The sequence below is a fragment of the Amphibalanus amphitrite genome, unplaced genomic scaffold (assembly GCF_019059575.1).
Source record: "Amphibalanus amphitrite isolate SeventyFive unplaced genomic scaffold, NRLGWU_Aamphi_draft 000881F_arrow, whole genome shotgun sequence".
Classification (NCBI taxonomy): domain Eukaryota; kingdom Metazoa; phylum Arthropoda; class Thecostraca; order Balanomorpha; family Balanidae; genus Amphibalanus; species Amphibalanus amphitrite.
In genome coordinates this window covers 155,452-174,368 of record NW_024882375.1, presented here as the reverse complement: position 1 = coordinate 174,368, position 18,917 = coordinate 155,452, and the positions used below count along the sequence as shown (strand labels likewise).

Sequence of the window (18,917 nt, the reverse complement as noted above, 5' to 3'; positions counted from 1 at the left end):
AAACTCAGACAAGTGTGATTGGAACATGCATGTTTTGTCACATTTTGATCGTTTGATACCTTATTGTGCTGGTAACGAAATTGAACGTAAATATCAGATGGCATTGAGTTACAGCCCTATTCTAACCGATGACAATGGTTTGCTATTAACAGCAACATGTAACTTTGTGTTTCAAGCTCTTTGTACAGGGTATTCTTGGCTATACAAAACATCGATTCAACATATAATATAGAGGTATGATTACAATATGTACAGGCATTTCAACCATTCAGTCAACAGCAGAGCCACACCTACACCAGCACACATATTGAGGGGTCGCTGACTTCAAGATAGGTAGAGCTTTGGGCAAGGATCACACTCTGACATCTGTTGGGCAGTCTCGGAAAAGCGATGCCCTGTGTCAAATTGGCGTGTTCTGCACCAACTTATACTGTGTTGGAGCATTTATAGCTTTCCTCCTGCCTGAAACCATGAAACTGACAGACCGTCAGCCAACATGAGGCCCCGAATTTGATTTGCCACTCATATCTCGGCAGAATCTACAAGGTCTTTCGTGGAAATTCTGATGGGTACCTAGCTGCTTAAGCGTGCTTTCACATTATCATTCGGTGGTTGGTTCCAAAACAGCTCTTATCATTCGCCTCAGCTGGGATCCTCCAGCCGTCTCGCGACACCCTCTATAATTCTGGATCAACAGCAACTGAACAAGCATTTCAAACATCCTCCTCACGCACCGTTCAAACAAACATAAACAGTAGCACCAAACTCACCTGGTGCCGCAGAATCGGCACCAGCGCACGCACCACACACTCACGAGCAGCACACACGTCACCAGTACCTCCGCTAGCCTAGATAGGGGTCGGCATCACCGTAAAGTCATGGATGGCCGCCTTCATAGTTTCATAAATCGGCCGGTACTCCTCAGTGGCGCCACCGTCGCCATACATTCCGTGAAGCCGTGTGAAGTACGAGTCGAAGCCGGGGGGCGCCAGCCGCTCGGCGGAGCTGGGGGCCTTCACGTGCTCTAGCAAGGAGATCATGTTGGTCCGGAAGGAGTCGTAGTAGTCGTTGAGCGCCGTGCCGCCCTGGCCGACCGGGGCAGCCGGGTCGGCCACCTGTCGGGGAACGGCGAAGTTAATAAACGAGCGCTGGGACAAGGTGAAAGCTCTAAGACGCATGTGAACTCGTGAACTTGTTTATGAACTCGTGAAGGACTTTGTTTAGATCAGGTGGTCATGTAAACATGGTTTACCAACTGAACTGAAAGTTTCTCTTGGATGTTCCACCGCGGTGTTGAGTGTGTCGAAAAAAAGGTAACACGTTACTGGTCCAAAGAGTTTCTGCGAAGCCGGCTCTATGATATCCGTGCCACTCACCCGGTTGTCTTTGATTTGGGTGGCCGTGACGGAGAGCCCCGTGCCGTCGGCGGCCGTCGCCGACAGTTTGGTGGTGTCTCCTCCGGGGCGGGCGGTCGCGCCGGCAGCCGCCGCCTCGCCACTCTGAGCCGCTGGAAGAAACGGACAGAGTGTCCGAGTGTTAAACAAGATTAAGAACATGCACTAAACTATGCCAGATCAATCGAATCTAAGCCGCATTAAAAAAAAAAAACAAGAGGCTTATATGAAGGTCTCATCTCGTGATACTTAACATCGTTAATGCCTCCATGCCTCAACTGTCAGAATTTTCTTTCCACTCACCAGACGAGCCCCGTCGCCCGGAACCATCTCCTGAGGTCTTTTTCGTGCTGGCTGTGATAGCAGGCGGGTAGGAGCCGCCCATGTAGGGTGATCCGAACCCTGCTCCGCCCATGTAGGAGCCCATTGAGATGGAGTTGATCATCCCCAGACTGGAGTAGGAGCGGTCGGAGGCGCCCGATGCGTCCAGAGAGCGTTTGTTGCGGTTGGCCACCGGGCAGCCAGACGCGCTGCGGAGGGAGGGCCTCTTAGTGGAGACACTCAAAAGTTCATTCTTTGTGAGGTTGTCAAGCTGAACTTCAGCGATTGATCAACGTGAAATAGAATCCTCGAATAAACGACAGAAAAAACTTATGTCAAGTCACAATGACACGGCACAAACAACATCAGTGTTAAGCGTCTGTCTGATAGGCATAACGTTCGACCGCTGAGCTCTGAAACATATATATTTGAAACTCGTCCCAACTGACCTGCGGTGACTGAGGAACTTGCCAGTCACGTGACCTGATCCGTCACAGCCGGGTACCGGACACCTCAGAGGCTCGCTGTCCTGGCCGTCCCGGCGTCCCTTGGGCTTGTTGGCTCGCGGACATCCGGACAAACTGGCGGACACGCGGACAGCGGTCAGTTCGGACACATGGGCTGACAGACACGTAAGGTCTGGTAAAGGCTCAGTCGGCCACAACTGATCTCTCACAGCACATCATCACCCGTGTAAACCCTTGGATCTCGCTGCCTCGGCTGCCGCGGCGGCTTACTGCGAGATATACTGTACCGCCGAGCTCTGGTGTTCTGCGGGCTAGCCTATGTAGCGCCACAGTCCGCTATTCTCCGACCGCTCGGCCTTTTGGCGTCTGCCTAACGTCTGAGCGCTACCGACCGTCACCCACTCACCTCCTATGCGTGGCGTAGTTTCCAGTAGCATGGCCCATGCCGTCACAGCCGGGCGTAGGACAGGAGATGAGTTCACGGCCGTCCCTGCCGCGAGGGCGCGTGTACGTGAACGGGGTGGACCTGCCGGGAGAGACGGCACCCGTGGTCTCTCTCTCCATCTCTGTCTCTCTCTTGGCGAACATTGGACAGGGATGGGAAACATATGGAGCAGGGGCACAGGCAAACATACAGAACATACAGAGGCATGCAACACTGATCATTGAGATTGAGATAGAGATAGTCGGTGACGAGGAACAGGTCTAAAATGAAATATTAAGCAATTAACTAAAGTGGATTAAGACAGAGCTGTCCTAGAGCTGCATGTCTCGCAACATTCTGACGTCTTTGATGCATTTCTATAATGTTGCTTATGTTCTTCTATTTCTAAGTTAATGAAATTCGTTTTTGGCTATTAACTATCCCTTTCGGGATGGTGGCGTGGCAATCCATACACCAAAAGCCAAACATTTTAGCACCGCGATCGCAGCTGAATTACTTGAAGGTAATGGGTGCACATGAAGCTGTCAGTATACCTCAACAGAATGGTCGTCACTTGATAAAAAAACACCACCACCCCCTCCTTCCATATATCGCACTCACACACACGGACACAAAAGCACCTCAAGCACCTGGGGGCTCTCTCAAACCATTCATCCCCCACCCCTCCGGCGCGCCTCCCCGCCACTCACAGGTCTCGCTGCAGCGTGTCGGCTCCGGCGGGCGTCAGCGGCTTGCCGGCCGTACCCACGGAGTACGGCACAGAGTACGGCGAGTACGCCGTCGCCGGAGCGTAGTTGGCCGAGTACGCCGCGCCGTAGTCGGCCGCGCCGTACCCGAAACTCTGGTACGCGGCGCCGTTGTAAGTGGCGCTAGCGTCGTATGTTGGTCGGTGGTAGGTCAGCGAGGTCGAGTATGTTGCTGTGGAAGGAGGGTCGAGTGAGTGGACTGGGCACGACATCTGGGTCACTCAGCAGGGGCGGGGTCAAATGATCCCCCAGAATGTGACGTCTGACTGACACTGACAGAAGTGTGCAACAATACCCCTCCCCTTTGGCTCGGCGGCTCTCTCTCTCCTTCTCTCTCTCTTTCTCTCTCTCTCTCTCTCTCTCTCTCTCTCTCTGTCTCTCTCTCTCTCTCTCTCTCTCTGTCTCTCTCCTCTCTCTCTCTCTCTCTCTCTCTCTCTCTCTCTCTCTCTCTCTCTCTCTCGGACTCACGAGTGAGCGTACCGCGGTACAGGACGGTCTGTGAGTCGGTGTACTCGAGCGTCTCTTGGTACGTCGGTTGAGACGCAGCGGCGGCGGCCGCCGCGGCGACGACCGTCGGGTCCTGGGCACCCTGCGCGTCGCTCGCCACAGAGAGGTGACTGGAGCTCACTGGTGGTGCCTGCGGCTGCGGCGGCTGCTGCTGTTGTTGTTGCTGTTGTTGCTGTTGGGCCTGTTGGTGTTGTTGGTGTTGCTGTTGTTGATGCTGCTGCTGCTGTTGTTGGTGGTCTTGTGGCTGTTGCGTCATCTGCTGCTGTTGTGACGTAGCCGCCGCGTAGTCGTCTCTTGAATACATCACCTGTAAAGGCATTGGCATATCGAGCTTGGTAGAGAGGAGGCTCTCTCGATTATATCTCCGAAAAAAACTTTATGCCAACCAAAGCAAGCTTGTATAGTGTATATGAAACAAGAATGATATCTCCCATGGGCGTAGGAACGGCTGGAACATTGTGGGTGCATGGGTGCAGAAATCCAGCCATGCCCATGGCCGGTGAAGCGGGGGGGGGGGGGGTACGGAGCGACACCCGAGCGAAGGCTCGTTACGAGCTTTGGGGGTGTACCATGTCGAAAAGGTACCGACCGATAAGTGCATTTGGAAGCATTAACCCTCGCATGTGTAGGGGGGTCGGATGGACCCCCCGCCCCCCCATGGTTTTTCGCAAATAACTCGCGCAAAAAGCGGCCGATCGCGACGAAACTTTAAGTACCCTCGAGTTGATCAGTTTTACACCTACTCTGAAAATTTTCACCCTGACCCAAAAGACCTTTGACCTGTGACCTGATTCTCGAGACCATATTCGGCCGGAATCGCGATTTGGCGTATGTCAGCTCACATCCTATCCGCGCGTTTCCAATCTTTTTGTGATTGTAGACGTCCAAACATGTGAAATGATGTTCGTCCCATGCATCACGATGGGTGTGAAGGTCACCTGAAGGTCAGGTCAGGTCATTGACTTTTGATGACCTCGGCTCACTTTTTCGAGTTTTGCATGCTTCTAGGGTAGTTTTTCGGACTGATTTCGAATTTAGCATCCATTTGAACGATTACGAAGTAGTTTTAGTGCCTTCGTAACACGCTACGACGCCGTCAGTGGTAGTTGACACCTACTATGGATAGCCGGTAGGACGCCTAATGGTTGACCTGACCTGACCTGACCCGATCTGGCCTAAATGCCTAAAGAAATCATCTGTGATCAAAACTAACATGATATTCGTGATCAGCACCCCGAAAAAAAACGATAACAGCTTCACTTTACGCAGTTCTAGCAGGTCCCGCTTTTCCCGACTTTTGGAACATTGCCCTGACCTGGAAGGTCAACCAATGACCTAGGACCTTTAAATTGGGTATCATCGGCTTCCTCTCGTCACGGGCAACACCCTCGTTTTTTCTACGAAGCTCTAGCTCGATCAGGGGCCGAACGGCAGGGGGTCCAACCGACCCCCCCCCTCCCCCTACACATTAGAAGCTGGAAAACGCCGCACACATGCGAGGGTTAAAGGGAGATAATGACCTTTTTCCACAAAATCTAAGTTAGGACCATTTTCTGACAAAACACAACAAGTTATAATGTAAATTAAAACCATTTTGCTCAATTCGGTACCTTGCCGCAAATATCTCAACTTGAAGTCACGCTAGCGGGGAGCGCTGAAAATGACCGTTGAATAAGTACTTACATCACTTTTTGGTACTTGCATGTAATTTTGTAAAATGAGCGTATTCCTTACATTTGATCTTCATCACATCTAGTTAGTTAATGGTCGTCTATAGTGCCTTCAAAAGATATTCATGGTTTGGGGGTGGTTTATATCTAAATTTACGCAACTATTTTTCCTGTTCATCATCTGACGCCATATGCTGCTATTTTAGTAGCAACGACTCAATTTTGAATCGGTCCCGCCGACTGCACAATAAAAGAAGATAGATACAACACTTTTGCGGCATCACTGAAAAACTTATGCAGTACTGTTATCAAAATTCTCATAACACCGTTCGACAAACCTGAAGTCTTTTTGAAATAAATATGCTTGTATTTTTCGCTTCAGGCTCTGACGCCAAAATAATGAATTTCGTAGTCGCAATCCCAAGATTTGGCTGCGTTTCTGGCGCATGCCGTTCATTTGTGGCGCAAAATAATCCTATTACCTACTTGGAAACAAAGAAGAGTAGGCACTATGTACCCCCGAATTAGAATCTAATTAATTCTAAACCGAATTAACTCTAATTCAAATTAGAATCCTTACAACCAAGCAACGACAAGGCGATAACATAAACAAAAACCCAAGCGTCGCTGTTTGAAACAAAAGCGCCATATACTGTGACTTTTTTATAGAGAAGGACAACGCATTTCGGTGGGTGTTACAAGTACTGCAAGTACTGCTTCTTTTTTGCAAAAATAAAAACCTTTTTCACATACGAAAATGTGCTAGGAAATTTTCATATTTTATAGAAACTACAGTAGAAATAGTATAGATGTCGAGTAATTTTTATTTAAGAAAAAAAAAGCTCATTATCTCCCTTTAATATTGTCAATGCCTATTGACTACCGCAAAAAGTAAAAGCGGCCAACTTAGCCATTTTTTAAGATATCGAGCTAAAATTTTTGACAGTGGGTCATCGGTTCGGTATGTGTTCAATCACGTGCTCCATTTCCCTTTTTTTCTTCAGCACAATTATGTAAGTTTTGAAGAAAATCACAATGGCAATTGCTTCGAAAGATGGATAGTGGGCAACATATCCTGAATTTGCCGTGCTGCATGGGTGATGGGAAGTATGTTGATGAGAAAAGGGTTTTTTTTGGCTCAGATTATTGTGGGTGCAGAATACATTGTCTGCACCCACTGGAGAATTATTGTGGGTGCAGCTGCACCCTTGCACCCATGGTTCCTACGCTTATGATATCTCCAGACTCCAATGAAAATAAAGCCAAGCCGAATATTTGTCCTCACCTGATTGTGTGTGACACACTCCATGGCGCGCCCGAGGCTGAAGTCGACCGGTGAGTTGTTTGAAAAGTCCACCGGTTCCGTTTGCTCGCCGAATGACGACTGGGACTCGACCCTCGGAGGCGGGCTGTACGCCGGGCTGCTGGGGCTGAAAACGGAGAAACAGGGTGGAACTTAGGGTGAAGTGTAGACTAGAGCGAGATGAACGGGATGTACTTGCAAAGTGGATTTGAACCGGTCGATATAACTACCTCATTGACGGAAGTCAGAAAAGCGTCGCAAAAACATGGACTAAGGACATGTATATCGGTGTGTAGACATTTTCACATTTTTAAGTGATCGGCCCGCGGCCGTCCTCTCCACGTTCTCAGCTACCTCCGAGATCCTGATATACTTTGCGCGACCCTATCACTCTTTGAGCACTCCCGTTGCTCTCTTCACGGTCCGATCATCTTACCCGAGCGCCATCTGCTGCCTGGGCATGGTGAGGTCGAGAGTCTGGTTCTGTGGACTACCAAGCTGAGGGCTGGATCGACCGTGTGGGGAGGTGCCGCCCACACGGGGACTGGTCGCTCCCTGAGGGCACACAGGTTGCAGGTCAGATGGAGTCATTCACGGAACGGATAAGGGTGTCTTGATGTGGGTATCATTCTTTGCCTGTCGGGTAGTGAATCGTCTCTTACAGTAGGCATTGTCGACAACGACCAGCCTTTTCGGGGAGGAGTTTGACAACGACAAGATGCGGCAACTCTGCCAACGTTTCGTCTCAAGACTTTCTCAGACATATGCAATCACGAGGTGCTGCCGCCTTCCCTGTCCGCCCTCACCTGGACCGGCTCGTAGGCAGCTGGGGGCATCAGCGCCGCCTCCGGGTGGTACCGTTGCTCCGGGTACACCTCGTACCCGCCGTACCCGTTCATCGAGTACAGCGACGTCATCGACGACATCACCGACACCTGCTGCAGAGCCGCCGTCGGCGCCAGCGGCGATGGATGACGCACCGCCGGCGTCATCACGCTGGGCGTCATCAGTGCCGCCGTGGCCGTGGTGTAGGTGTAACCGCCGCTGCCCGCCGCCGCGGAGGGCTCGCGTGACGTCATTGTGACGTAGGAGGCGGGTGGTAGGGGCTGTAGTGACCGCGGCGGAGGTGCAGAGTAGGGTAGCGAGGTGGCCAGCCCGGAGGAAGAGGAGGTCACATCGGAGGCGGTCGGCTGCGGCGCGGCGCTTAGCGAGCTGTCTGATGAGCTGTTGGCGACGGGCGGTCAGGGTTGTTAGCGAACAGACAGGGCTATTAGTGGATGGGCGTTTGGTCAGACTCTTAGAGTGTCAGCGAATAGATGGGCGGTCGGGGCTGTCCGACTGTCAGCGGACAAGGCAGTTAGCAGCCGGGACTGTCAGCGGTCAGCGGCTGTCAGTAGACAGACGGGCGGTCAGAGTGGTCAGAGGACAGATGGACGGTAGGGTTGTCAACGGACAGACATTTGGTTAGAGCTGTCAACGAACAGAATAGCTGCCAGCGGACAGTTGGGCGGGCGGACAGGGCTGTCAGCGGACAGACGCTGTAGGGCAGCGGTCGGACTGTCGGAAGGACAGGGCTGTTGGACGGACTGCCAGCGGACAAGCCTGTCAACGGTCAGGGCTGTCAGCGGACAGAAAGAGCTGCCAGCGGATAAACGGGCGGTCAGGGCTGCCGGATAGTCAGCGGACAGGGCTGTCATCAGACATACGGGTGGACTGTCAGCGGTCAGGGCAGTCAGCGAAAAGACTATCGGGGCACAGACGGGTGGTCAGGGCTGTCACACGCCGGATGTCAGCCGCCAGAACAATGGTTCGCCTGTCAGACCGTAAGTGGCGAGCGGTAAAAGTTTAGCGGACGTTGTCAAAACGTCTCATTGTTGGACCAACTTTTCGGCAGCTCGGTCGATAGCGCCGGTTCGGTTCGTGCTCAGAATCTCCGAAATATTGCGGATGTGGCAAAATGTACACAACTTTATAAGCAGCGAGAAATAAATTTCAATAGATTGATGGCAAGCTGTACAACAGGAACAGATTGATAATCGTGATTTAATATCGCGTGCTATGATTTACATGTCACACCGGCATACAATGTAACCAAAGCCCAGGAGAATTAGGAACGAGTGTTGCGTGTAAATCCCCGCTCCTTTCATAGGGATTGTTACACAATGCACCTTAGAAAAGTAATGCATGCAAGATGCAGAAAAGCATGAGCATTAACTGGATCATTACGGAGACGTCCACCTAAAAGCTATTCCACCCAAGGCCGTATATTCCACCCACCTTGCCACGGCGGTTCGGCCGGCCAGCTGCGCTGCCACGTCGTACTGAGCCGCTGCCGCCGGCCGCACCGGCTCCGGCCGCTTATAGAAGTCGCCGTAGTAGCCATACCGCGACTGAGCGGCGTCATACTCAGACCCCAGACCGGTGTAGGCTGACCTAGTCTCTCCGAGCGACCCGACCTGGGGTGCCGGAGGGGCCTCCTGCGCGGCCGCCGCCGCAGCCGCCTGCGCCGCCGCTGCTGCTGCCGCTGCCGCTGCGACCTCCGCGGGCGCAGAGTCCTCCGTTACCATGGTAACGGTCAGGTGGGCCGGTAGGGAGGCTGCTACGGCCGGTAGCTGTGGTCGCAGCTCTGATGTCACGGCCGGGGGCGCTGCACACACCGGTACGGGAGTCACCACGGCGCCCGCAGCCGGAGTCGTTACCGGCGGAGCCGTGGGTGCAGGAGCTGCCGGTGCCGCACGGTCGTTCTTGAGCTCGAGGATCGTACGTGAGCTCTCCTGGTCGTCTGGCTCGAGCAGCACCTGATCATCGGCCACACGCTGCACCGTTTTCTGCTCGCCGAAGTCGTTGCTAAGCCCGGCGAACAGTGGTACGGCGTCTGAGGCCAGCCGACGCCCCTCCGCGTCCAGGGGCGCGAAGGCACCGCCAGCACCCATCTCAGCCTGGCGTCCGGGTGGTAAAGTCGACTTGAAGCCGCTTCCTGTGCACGGGGTCAGGAGCTGTGTCAATAGTCTGGGCCATCGGGCCAAGCAGTAGCTTTTAACTGTGGCCAAGCTATAGGATACGGCTATAGCTTAGTTCTCCCTCTCACCCCCCACCCACATATTGACGAGTGATTTCATGTTAAAATTGGACGATCTCGACCGGGGAACTCAACCGTAGATGAAGGGACAGGGACTGGGCTACCTGTCAGCATTGTTCGTCCAATTTATCAGCCACATTTGTTCATCCTTGTATCATTCACCTATACCTGTCCGCCATCGACCCTATCTATCCTTACCGGCCATCCCAAGAGCTGTCTGGGCCAGCAGGGTTCTGTGCTTCTGTTCCCGGGCGGCCTGCTTGTTGACAGCTGCCAGTGGACAGCCCGATAGAGACCTGAGACAAGATCACCAGTCACTCACGGGGCGAACGTCATCAATCACTGGGTGGTCAATGACACGATATATGTGAAGCTGCGCAGTGCTCACTGCTCAGCTACGAGACATTTCCCGCTGCAAGTTTTAAGTGAAATGCCAAAAAGTAATTAGTTTTACACTTTATAATGAACCAACAAAGATTCCTCAGGCCCATCTATGACCGATTTTAGTTATGACCTGACTTCCGATGTAACTTAAGACTGAACTGACCCCGGATGCGACCTTAATTTGGCTAACTGGTGACTGTGAAGTGTGAACTGTATGTATTTAATTGTGTACGACTCTCGCTGACAGGACCTCAAATGTGACCTTTGGCTGACCTGACCTCAGACATGACCTCCGACTGACCTGTGAGTGGTGCGGCTCGTGCTGACATGACCTCTGCCGCTGCAGCCAGGCGTCGGGCACTTCAGTATCGTCTCGTACTGCGCTAAAACTGTCAGGGAAACGGATTAGTGGAGAGCAGTGAAGAGCACAAACGACCACTAACGTAATCAGCATTGTGACGGTTAGGAAATAAGTAAACATATACTGGCTTCTTCAAAGGATGTGTTACTGTGGATGGCTTTGAAATGTTTGTCAAACTTAGCTTCCAGCGCTTGAGGCTGACCTGTTCACTCTGAAAATTAACATAACCATAAACAAGATGAAAGCATAATGCATGCATGAATTGGGTTCATTTCGACCACGGCACGTATCATCGTAAGAATTGCGCTTACGAAGGGGTCGTACGACACCCACGATTATTATGTCGATGATTCTTATTTATCCCTATATAACGTTTACTACAACGATGTTTATTTGCTAGACTTGCAGGAAAACCATATAAAACAAACATTTCGCTAGGGCTAACAAATAAGAGAGCACGACAATTTAAAAAAAATAAAGAACGATAACTGAAAACAAAATAGCAATGCAGGTGAACCAATGCGCGTCAGCATACACGTATTTTGCTTCTAGCTAATTACGATCTGGTGCATCAAGGTATTTTTAACGTTTTTTTTTTCTTTTGACTTATACAAGGTTGAAGCTAAATAGCAAAATAAATTGATTGAAACTTAACACACGAATAACACAGAACCCGTCCCAACTTACTTTCGGGCGTCACTTTGTCCCTCCTTGGACATCCTGAAAGGCTGCTTGAAAGTAGGGATATTTCTTACAGCACATGAAACACTCGTTTTCGAAGTATAGTGCACGTTCGGTATAATCCGCACTGGGAGCACCCTGCGTACCTATAACGTCCACAGGGATGACCCCGTACCCTACCCTCTATGACTTTACTCTCCCTCTCTTTGTTCCCCTCTTCGCTCCGCCCAGTGGACCCTTTGACGACCCGCCCCCTCGGGGTGACACTGAGACCGTCACGAGCCCAACTTTTCCGCTCGCCAAGTTGAGGTGAGCTCTTTGGGCGGCCGTCCGAACTCGGGCGGCGAATTGGATGGGACGGGTGGCGGAGACAGGTCGTTGGGAGCGGAACCATCGACACCGCTCTGCGGTAATGGAACGCCGCCACTACCGAGCCGGGGAACACCGAGCTGACACCACAGACAGCAACGGATTAACGCAAGGCGTGTGGTGGTTTCGCAGAGACAAAACAGACGTAGAAAGTTTAATGATCAAGCTGCAGCTGGGACGGAGCTAGAGATATACTAGCGACTCTGCCTGATCTACGAGCGGTCATCCAGCATCAATGGGATCAATTGGACATCAATTTTGAGCACTTTAAAACTACTTTCATCTAAACCTAATAATCCTCGCGTCATAATCCTAACAATCCCTAATAATCCCTAGCCCTCTCGTATATCCCGTCCTTATCCGGCCATTGCTATTCTAGCCCGAACAGTAAACCGTCCACGCCCCAGCAGCGCCGGAAGACGGTGGGTTCTTACCTCCTGTGGTGAGAGTAGAGGCCGGTGATGTGTCCGGTGCCGTCACAGCTTGGGGTGGGACACTTGCTGGAGTCTGCAACAGCACAAACACACACGGGTGGTCATGAGTCTGGTCCAAACGGAAGCATATCTGCGATTCTGTATTCTGCAATCTTTGGGACCAAGCGGATGGTCATTTAGGTGGTTAACGTATTAGAGGACAGCATGGAACGTTATATATAAGAAGTGAAGTTTCCTCAATATATTTGCATTCTCCTAAAGAAGTTACATAAAATGGAGTATTTTCTGTAGGTCTCGTAATTCATTCAGTGTATCTTAACTAATTGCTGATGTCTGAGTTTCATTGCTTTAATGTAGTTTAGAGTCCTTGTTGGCAAACTTTGCAGCTATCTCCAAACATAGTTGAGCAAACTATCGCTATTCGCTATCCTGAACAGTGAACAATTCCTAGAAATTTGTCAGGGCTGATCTTGAATGCCGAGAAATCTTGCAACATCCGGAACAATGACAAGTTATGTAATGCCACCCACGTTCGCTGTCTACACATAACGTTAGTTATAATTCCCAGTTTCATCGTTAAGAATAACGATAGGGTCTGCTCTCATACGTAACATTTCTAACGTAACAACAGCGGATGAGCTGCATCGTCTCTATAATCTCTATAATATCCCGCTTTTACAACTTGAGACACAGTATACCACCGCTCATTAGAAACTGTGTTGAACAGTGATTTAGTCCCTGTCTGTCCTTAGGCAGTGGTAATTTGACTTCGGCCGCTGGTGGCCGTCTTTTGGCGGGCGCGGCCGGCTGGGTCGTTAATTATCTCGGAGGTCGGATATACCGTGCTGCAGAGTCGCTGATTACCAGGACGGAGGATTCTGTGCCGAATGACGTCGGACCGAGCTGAGACAGCACGTGAGGTCCTCACTGGACATAGGCGGGACGAGCAGTGAGAGGTCACACTTGGGTTGACGTAAGCTTATGCGTTTTGTTTGCACAAAAATGCTTGAGCACACATCAAACGTAAGGAAAAGAATCTTTCTAAAGATGAGTTCATTCGGAGAAACCTATTAACCTAGCTGCAGAAAAGAATATGCGTGTGGCACGATGAAAACAACCATGAGGCTGAGGCAGTGTGTCAGTCCATATTCCCTTAGAGAGGGCATGCGCCATATGTCTGTCTGTCGGGTTGCAAGTGGCTTCATTCATTCTAAGGTCCGAGTTTCGGAACTTAACTATGTAGGAAGCTTATGTCGAGACAAAGTACTATCCATACTTATGTTTAGAGAGATTCGTCGATAAAGCTACCAATAGAGAAGCAGCTGCTATATTTAAATTATTCGGTCACAGCCACCAGGTTGGAGCTGCATCCACGTGGAAAAATGGAGTGAAAATAAAAACATGGAATGGTATGAAGACTTAACTGACGAGCATGACAGCCCTGAATCATTTGAAGCTTTCAAGAGAGTGTGTCTGCCTCGGCCTATAAATCATTTCTGGTAAGGACTATCAGCGTGTTTCCTTTCAGAGGTTTAAGTCTGACTAATTTCCTGACTAAGTCTGATTAATTTCCATTTCCTTTTGGGATTATTGTCTTTCTTGTCGTTGACCTGTGACTAGATTATCTATTTGCAAAGTTTTAATCAGCTTCACGTCAAGCATCCTTGCTGTCCGTACAAACTTTTTGCTGATCATTAATGAATAACAGCAGCACTCAACATTTCACAAGATATTTTGATAACGGGTCGTAACCCACGAAGTTCCGTATCTAATTCTGTCCCAGACTCAAAGCACAAATATATACCTAACCAGTCCAAACCAAAGGATCCGCCTTTAATTTCAGTTTAACTAAAACTAACACAGAGCTAGCAGAAGCGCTTCCGTCAACTCGACTAGCAAGCTGCCGTTTCTTGATGATCATCAAATACTGAAACGAATGGTATTGCCACTTTGATGTGAACCTCATCCAGGCCCATGGTATTGCCAATAAAAAAAAAACGGCACCATGACCCTGACTCCGGTCCTGACCCTGACTCTTACTCTGGTCTCTGACTCCGACGACAGCTTCGACAATTTTCTTCATAACTGAACCGCCAGTAGTCAGCAATCAGTCTACTGACTCCAACCGACTCCGACTCTCGACTCTATGATTGAACGGAACGGACCGTAACCAGTCATCTGACTCTGACCTATTCCCGGTTCTATAACTGAGCGAACCGTAATCAGGCTTACGAATCTGACTGACTTTAAATGACTGAGTGGACTGTAATCCGTAATCAGTCCTCTGACTCTGACCGACTCTATATGACGGATCGGACCCTAATCAGTCCCCTGACTCTGACTGACTCTGTATGACTGAACGGACCGTAATCAGGCCTCCAGCAGTGCCGTCGATGAGCCGACCCCCTATGCAGATCACCTGACGGCACCGGCCGCCGCTGCAGGCCGGCTAGATTGATTCTCGAATGGCTCGAACTTTGTCCAACTTTCTCAATAACGTCCGATCAATACTAGGTGGCGAGCGACGGCGGCAGCGGCAGTGGCGGCGGGCACGGAGTGAAGTCAGGCTGGGACAGAGACAGTAGCTAGGAGCCAGGGAGAACTGCTCACGGAGAAGCTGATGACACTTGGCAATAGGCATTGGAAGTGGGTTATTCGAGGAGCAGCTGTGATAAATAAGCCATTTTCGTGATAATGTCTCTAGTGGAGCTTTATGGAGGTTCAATTAAGTTTTCAGCTGTGAATAAATATATTTTTTTTTGCTGAACGTCCAAAAGTACACATTTTGAAATTAAAATGAATTCTTTGACATAAAATCGCTTAACCCGCGCCCCACTGGGGTCTGCGTATAACACGCCCTACTGGGGGGGGGGGGGCTATTCATAGCCCCCCCTCCTAACTCCGAAACTACTGGGCCGATCGTCAAAGTTCAAACGGCGTCTGATAGCCCCGGAAAAACTGTCGAGCGAAGCCAAATTTCATTGACCTCGAGGTCACCGATGACGTCACAGGTCAGGTCAAAGTAAAAATTATTAGCATTTTTGCTTGTTCACGTTTTGGGCTCTGGCCGCCGTCTTACAAGTCAGATCAGGCTCATTTTTGGTTCACACACTCGTGAACAGATGCTCTAGATACCCTGAGGGTACCAAACTTATACTTTGATTTTCAGGTCAAGGTCAGGTCATCACAGGTCACGAAAATATTATATCATCCGTCGGTCACGTGACACATGTTTTATGGTCCATTTAGGCCAAAAATTTCGAATTTGATGTCGTCTGTGTCATTCGAGGTCATTTTGAGTCAAATTTAGCTGAGGTCAGGTCACTTTCAGGTCAAAAAAGGTCAAATTTTGAAGTTAGAATTTTTCAACAAAAAAGGTGTCTATTGGATGCAGTTTGAGCTCAGGAACACGATGGTGCTATTTATATTGGCGTACAATGTCAAACTCGTGCTGAAAAAATTGATTTGAAAAATTAATAATTGTTAATTTTTTGCAATAATGCGTATAACTTGGCCATTTTTGAAGATATTTAGCTAAAACTTGCTAGAGTTAGTCATAATAATGCGTTCTATCACATATATTCCGGTTTTTTTTCGAAAAGTCAAAAAAATTTCGAAAAAAATGTAAAAAATTAAATTTTGAATTACAAAATTGTTTTTCGAAATTTTCAAAATTTCGAACATCCGAGATAGCAGTTTGATAGCGCAATCTATTCTGAGTCCTCTCATGCAAAGAAATTGGATCTAGCTGAAAAACTGAGCTCTTGAGAGCGATTGCCGTGGTTCAATGTTTTGCGTCGAAATCGGCCGAACATGACGTCACTCTGACGTCATTTCCGGCCGACCTATGGTAGGTACGAAGTTCAAATTTTGACACAAGGTGTCAAATTGATGCAGCCGAAGGTACTGAAAGTTTGGCGTCGATACGTCAAGCGGTTTGGAAGTTATTGCAGAAAAACGGGAGGGGGCTATAAATAGCCCCCCCCCCAGTGGGGCGCGGGTTAAACTGGAAGGGGAATGCAGTGTGGTGTAGCGCCGAACAGCCTGGGGAGGGAAGTGTGATCAAAGATGATGATTTTTTTATATAAATTTAGTCCGAACCTTTTGATAGGAAGGTTTAACAAGGACAGAGCCACCGCTAAGCGAAGCTTGTTGCGATGACCCTGCCCTCTACCCTCCGATCTCGCAATTCCGGCTCTATGGCAGAATATAGAGTCCAAAGTTTAACGTGCGCACATAGCCGCGCACGGCCGGTCCCCTCACTGACTTCGCCGGGCTACGGCCTGCCACCAACCGCAACCATACCTGTCAGGAGGCCCATAAATGCCAAGCCCCGTCACGCTTCGAACCCGGACTGTTATAACCGGGAACGCGTGCTCTCATCACGTGGAGTCCAACGCTCTACCAACTGAGCTACGGGACCGGCTGGGTTGGACCGATGATGGGTTGGTTCTCATTTCTAAGGATGCGTGCAAGAGTTTAAGTTCCCCGTTTCCCCACAATTAATATCAATACTATCACCCAGTTTAGATGGGGACATAACTGAGACTCTAGGCTATGGAGATGTGAACAGCAAATATTAGTCTGCAGCGTCACTCTCTTAAGGACAGTATTGGCGGCAGCAAGTAACAACCTCTGCTGCCTTTTGAGCCCTAGCTGGATGGGGCCGTTTCACCACTGATTTCTGAGTGACCTGCAAACTCCACTCTTCCTGTCCAATGCCCAACACTCCACACATCAGCGACAAACCGGCCACGGGGGAGCGGCCTCGCCAAGCGCGGACGGCGCGGCGGCATACTGCCTGTGAGTTATACTATCCCGCACCACACAGCGGCATGCGGCACAGCCTACATACAGGACGTTTGCTGCCGGCCAGAACCAAGCCTGCGTGCTGTGGAGCGAACGCTCATTTTCGGGTAATTTGCGGTTTACATGGTGTTTTTACTTACATTCTTGGTGACCAATCGATTCCAAATGCTTCTAGAAAAAAAAGAAAGACTTGTTTTAGAGTCTCCTTCGTTTCATTGATGATCAAAGCTAGAGATGTCAATCGGATACCAACTTTTTAGTATACCGATACCAAATCGATATCAACGTGGTAGCCATGTGGTGTATCCAGGCTTATGCGCTTGGTATTTTGTTGGTATTATGACTCTTCAATTATGTATAAGAGGCTGTGAATTTTGTAAAAAAGGCATTTTGCTGATAATCCCAAGTTGGTTTGGTATCGGTATTTTTCCATGGGTATTGTTGGTATTTGGTTTGTTATCGTTATACCGATTTTCCGTAAATGACATCACTTATTAAAGCCAAGCAATGTGTGGACTGAAATAACCTAACTTTTCTAGCACAAATGTATTCAACTTATCGATGTGGGCAAATACCGATAATTGCCGGTCACCACGCCTCCTGTGCGGAAGTTGCGCCATCAGTGCTATGTGATAAGATAATTGAGCGATTGAACAGTTCAATATTCATGAAAAAATGATGCATATCATATTTGTAAGAAATATGACAAAAGATACTGTTAAATCATGCATGTTTCCGGGCGTTGCTACTTGATGAGTCTAGAGACGTGATTTTGGACGCTGCAGGGCAAGTGTCCTCCCCCCAAAAAAACTGCCTCCGAATTGTGACTTTTTCAAGCAAGCGTTTTTCCCCTTAAAAAAGTTCAGCTTTTTTTGCAAGGATAGTGACATATACATACCTACTAAGCTGCAGGTAGCAATACCCCAAAATGATCCCATCGATCCGCCAGTGACACTACTTATTCACAACAGACAACGTTTCGAACGATGATTTTCAGCGACTAAAATGGATCATAAATGCGCAATAAAAGTTGGGAAGTTATTCTTACGATAACGTTATGCAGATTTGACATCTTACATATTTGGTTGGTGTGCCCTAAAATACAGTTTTAGCTCCACTTTACCTTAGTCCTTAAGCATAATATATGTAAAATTCCTGAATACCTACACCGGCTACATCATGTAATTTGCAATTCACAAAGGCTTTTGACTATTTCTGACATGCTCACGATGACGTAGCAAAACATCTGTCAAACTTTGTTCGGCCCACGGCAGCTCAGGCGATACACGGTAGCGCCACCGTACCGACTAGGCCTCGCTTCGCACCGCTTCGCTCTGCATGTATAATGCAAAACAGCGGCGCTCCCAGCAACGGCCTCGGCGTTGCGCCGTCCAACTTTGAGTCGGCGGCCCCCGGCAGCCCCGCGGCGGCGGCGGCGGTGGCTGCCGGCTAACTTTAGCCGACGGGTGGTGTTTTGATGGAACGCCCTGGCCGCAGACCAGCCCCCGGTCACGCCACTGCACTGCCGGTCGAAGGCTTTCAGCGGAACGGGGGAATATGGCCGCTAGTGCTGTTAGACCTACGTGGGGTTCAGGGGCTGCAAGGGATTGTGCCCAGCTGTTTGTGACACATGAACTCGATATAATAATATTCAAAAGTAAATGAAGGGCTTGTTTAGGAAACTGTGAGCTTATATGTACAAAATGCTTATGACAAGGAATTATGTCGACTATAGACGCTTTGATACACTTCGCCAATCCCTAAATGAGCAATTTAAACTTAATGTCATTAACCAGCGGATGAAGCCTTTTCCTGACAGGTTTCCAACTTTGGAGGGCTTATCATCTCGACCAAGTGTATTTCATCAGGCCGCCTTTGCCGCGTCGGGGAAGGACAGGTAAAGCCTCGAATCAATCCCGGTTGCCGCGGAGCCTGGTGGCCTCCTAT

At 49.5% G+C, this 18,917-nt stretch overlaps 2 protein-coding genes across 2 annotated transcripts; both read right to left on the bottom strand.

Annotated features, from left to right (window-relative positions):
* Positions 1-195: 195 nt before the first annotated feature.
* Positions 196-6,975, bottom strand: LOC122367603 (myelin transcription factor 1-like protein). The gene is made up of 8 exons (XM_043340864.1): positions 6,836-6,975; positions 3,842-4,187; positions 3,317-3,545; positions 2,589-2,708; positions 2,165-2,296; positions 1,698-1,924; positions 1,377-1,507; positions 196-1,115 (listed from the first exon to the last, which is right to left on the bottom strand). The coding sequence occupies exons 1-8, from the start codon at positions 6,857-6,859 to the stop codon at positions 849-851; spliced, it is 1,476 nt and encodes a 491-aa protein (XP_043196799.1). The 5' UTR covers positions 6,860-6,975; the 3' UTR covers positions 196-848.
* A 310-nt stretch (positions 6,976-7,285) lies between these two features.
* On the bottom strand, positions 7,286-10,137 carry LOC122367601. Its single transcript, XM_043340862.1, has 5 exons — positions 10,131-10,137; positions 9,553-9,830; positions 9,131-9,243; positions 7,660-8,077; positions 7,286-7,408 (listed from the first exon to the last, which is right to left on the bottom strand). Exons 1-5 carry the CDS (start codon positions 10,135-10,137, stop codon positions 7,286-7,288), a joined length of 939 nt encoding a protein of 312 aa, XP_043196797.1.
* Positions 10,138-18,917: the final 8,780 nt, after the last annotated feature.